Consider the following 2737-nt stretch of genomic DNA (forward strand, 5'->3'; position numbering starts at 1 on the left):
CACAACACTAAGCGGAGCGAGCGCCCTCATCGTCAGGAAGGTTAACTTCAAGCCCTATAACCCAATAACACTAAGCGCTGCGAGCCCTAATCGTCAGGAAGGTTAACCCCAAGCCCTATATGTCTGGAAGGTTAATCCCAAGCCCTATAACCCCACAACACTAAGCGCTGTGAGCCCTAATCGTCAGGAAGGTTAACTTCAAGCCCTTTTACCCAATAACCCATAATACCCATTAATTGTGTTATAGGTCGAGCCATGGTTTAATAAGGTAGCTATACTGATCATCTTTAATCGACGATATCTCCGCGAAAAATAAAGCTTTTTACAAATAAAAAAATGCGTTTTAAAGGGGGAAAGATAGTAGTTTCCAATGATATTTTCAGTTTTGAGAAAAAAATTTTTTTTCGCCAAGTTACATAACCTTGAAAATAGCAAAAATACGTGTTTTTTGCACTTTTAGGTTAGAATATCTCGGAAACCTAGGGTGATGGATCAATTCTGAGGCCCGATTCGGATTCAGCGCGCCAAATGCCTTCGGAAACGCAGTGTCTGATCTCTGGAATTTTTTCCTTGTTGGCCTGTGTTATCTTTGCCTGCGGGGTACAAAACAAGGTGTAAACTGTAAATTTTCCCCTACGTTCAATTTTTTAACTCTTTAGGGTGCATTGTGATTGTACGATGAACTTTAAAGGGCGAGAGTAACATTTTTATATCCTAATTGTGTAACAAACAACTTATAAATTCCTCTTTCAATTAATTCGTCCCGACTCTACATTTTCTCTCCATTTAAACGTTTTAATCTCGTACAAACGGCAATTTCGAACTAAATAAAATAAATCCTGTGTCGTGGGAGCGCAGGAAACCCTCACCGAGATTTATTCCTGTTTCCCCCTTAACCTGTCTTAAAAGCGCGTAAAAAATCTAATTGTCGACAATGAAAAAAGCGTCTGCGAGATTGAGAGAAAGAGAGAACGCCACAGGCTGCCCTTGATAATGTTGCAATGCACGATATGGGTTCTTTTATGGGATATTATATATGTAGTTTCATAAAAAAAAGGTTGTTTTATAATAGGGTGTTCTGTGTTTACTGCGTTTACGAAGCAGTTTTAGGCTGTTATACGAACAAAATGGTATTTCTTTGTCATTCATAGCAAAATAAATGACCAGATAATTGTCGGGCATAGGCAACCAACATTACGCGATTGGCATACAAAAAATCCTTGTTGAAGGGATACGGATATAAATAAATCATTTATTAATTAATAAACATTATAATGTAAGACTCGCTTTATCAAAGAAAAATGCACTTAAAGTGGGATTACACAACCGTAAAACTGTAAAAGATGTACATCAATCTGTACTACTTCTTTTTTTTTTCAGCCATGAACCTCATCAATATGGACGCGGAGAATCGCGTCGTGCTCAACGTGGGCGGGATCCGCCACGAAACTTACAAAGCCACACTGAAGAAGATACCTGCCACGAGGCTCTCCAGGCTCACGGAAGCGTTAGCCAACTACGATCCCATCCTCAACGAATATTTCTTCGACAGACATCCGGGAGTCTTCGCTCAGGTCCTCAATTATTACAGGTAAGGATATTTTTAGTTGAAAATATATTTTAGTCGGTTCCTCTGTAGGTACTTAACTGGGCCGATTTTACACCAAAATTTAAGTAGGGTCGTTTTAAAGTTGTTTTAATGTGCTGTTATAGTTAGTTTAAGTTTCTATGAATTCTCTAAAAACACGAGTAAATACGTAATCTATTGTTATGCTATTCTAAGTTGAAACGTTAAATAAATAAATAACAACGTACTGTTGAAAATTTAGACATATTCACGCTAGAAAAAGTAGAGAAAAACTGACAACAGAGATGTGAAATACTAGACATGAGACAATGAAGGATAAAATTTACATATAGAATAAGTTTGTTTAATAAAAAGGCGAAATCGTTAGATGAATACATCAATCTGTCAAAATAAACTAAATAATATAAAATTTTCAATTAAATAGACTGTAAAAGGCAACAGTATATAGTAGAAAAGTTAGAAAGTACAACAAAGTACTATTTTATAAAGTCATGTATATAGCAGCATTGGTTTGAGGAAATTTGAAAAAAATTAAGATTTTGTCAGATAGATTGACGGAGAGAGAAGGAGTTAACACTTATAAATAAAATTCATGTAATAAACTATAGCAGGATCGTATTCGATGCAAAGTAGAGCAAAAAGTTGTCGGTCTTTTATCAAAGGAAAATCGTGTCATCATTTTTAGGAGGCGTAAGATCATTTCAAATTTAAAATGAAATTCAATGTAAAATCTGAAATACCGCTGCATACGCACTATGTTCTGGTAGTAGCTGTAGTCGGCCAGGTGCATCGAGTGTACGAACTGGTCGGTTATACGTCAAATACTAACCTGGCGAGCTTTGCCGTCAATTAGAGAGCGCTTCCAAAAAACAAGTAAACAACAGTGGCGCGTACAGAGGTAAAATGTAGTACATATGTGGAATTTAGGAAACAAATTGGATTTATAATAAATTACATTTAAAATAAATAGTTTATGAGAATAAAGGAATTTTTGTAGGAACAAGGGTGCCAGACCTGAACTGATCCCCTCGTCCCTTCATAATGTATAAAGAAATTATTCAATTTGTAAAACCCTTAAAAGCGTACTTCATTGGTTCCCTTGACAGGCAATGATTTATTACTTTGCATCGAATATGATCCTACTATAGT

At 36.1% G+C, this 2737-nt stretch overlaps 1 protein-coding gene across 1 annotated transcript in view; it reads left to right on the forward strand.

Annotated features, from left to right (window-relative positions):
• The first annotated feature begins 1382 nt into the window (after nucleotides 1–1382).
• Nucleotides 1383–2737, forward strand: part of LOC108913985 (potassium voltage-gated channel protein Shaw) — a 46517-nt gene continuing 45162 nt past the window's right edge. Inside the window, exon 1 of the mRNA XM_018719678.1 lies at nucleotides 1383–1591. Within this exon, the coding sequence (XP_018575194.1) occupies nucleotides 1383–1591 (209 nt within the window). The remainder of the gene's footprint in view (nucleotides 1592–2737) is intronic.

Source organism: Anoplophora glabripennis, unplaced genomic scaffold, assembly GCF_000390285.2.
Source record: "Anoplophora glabripennis isolate ALB-LARVAE unplaced genomic scaffold, Agla_2.0 scaffold837, whole genome shotgun sequence".
NCBI lineage: Eukaryota > Metazoa > Arthropoda > Insecta > Coleoptera > Cerambycidae > Anoplophora > Anoplophora glabripennis.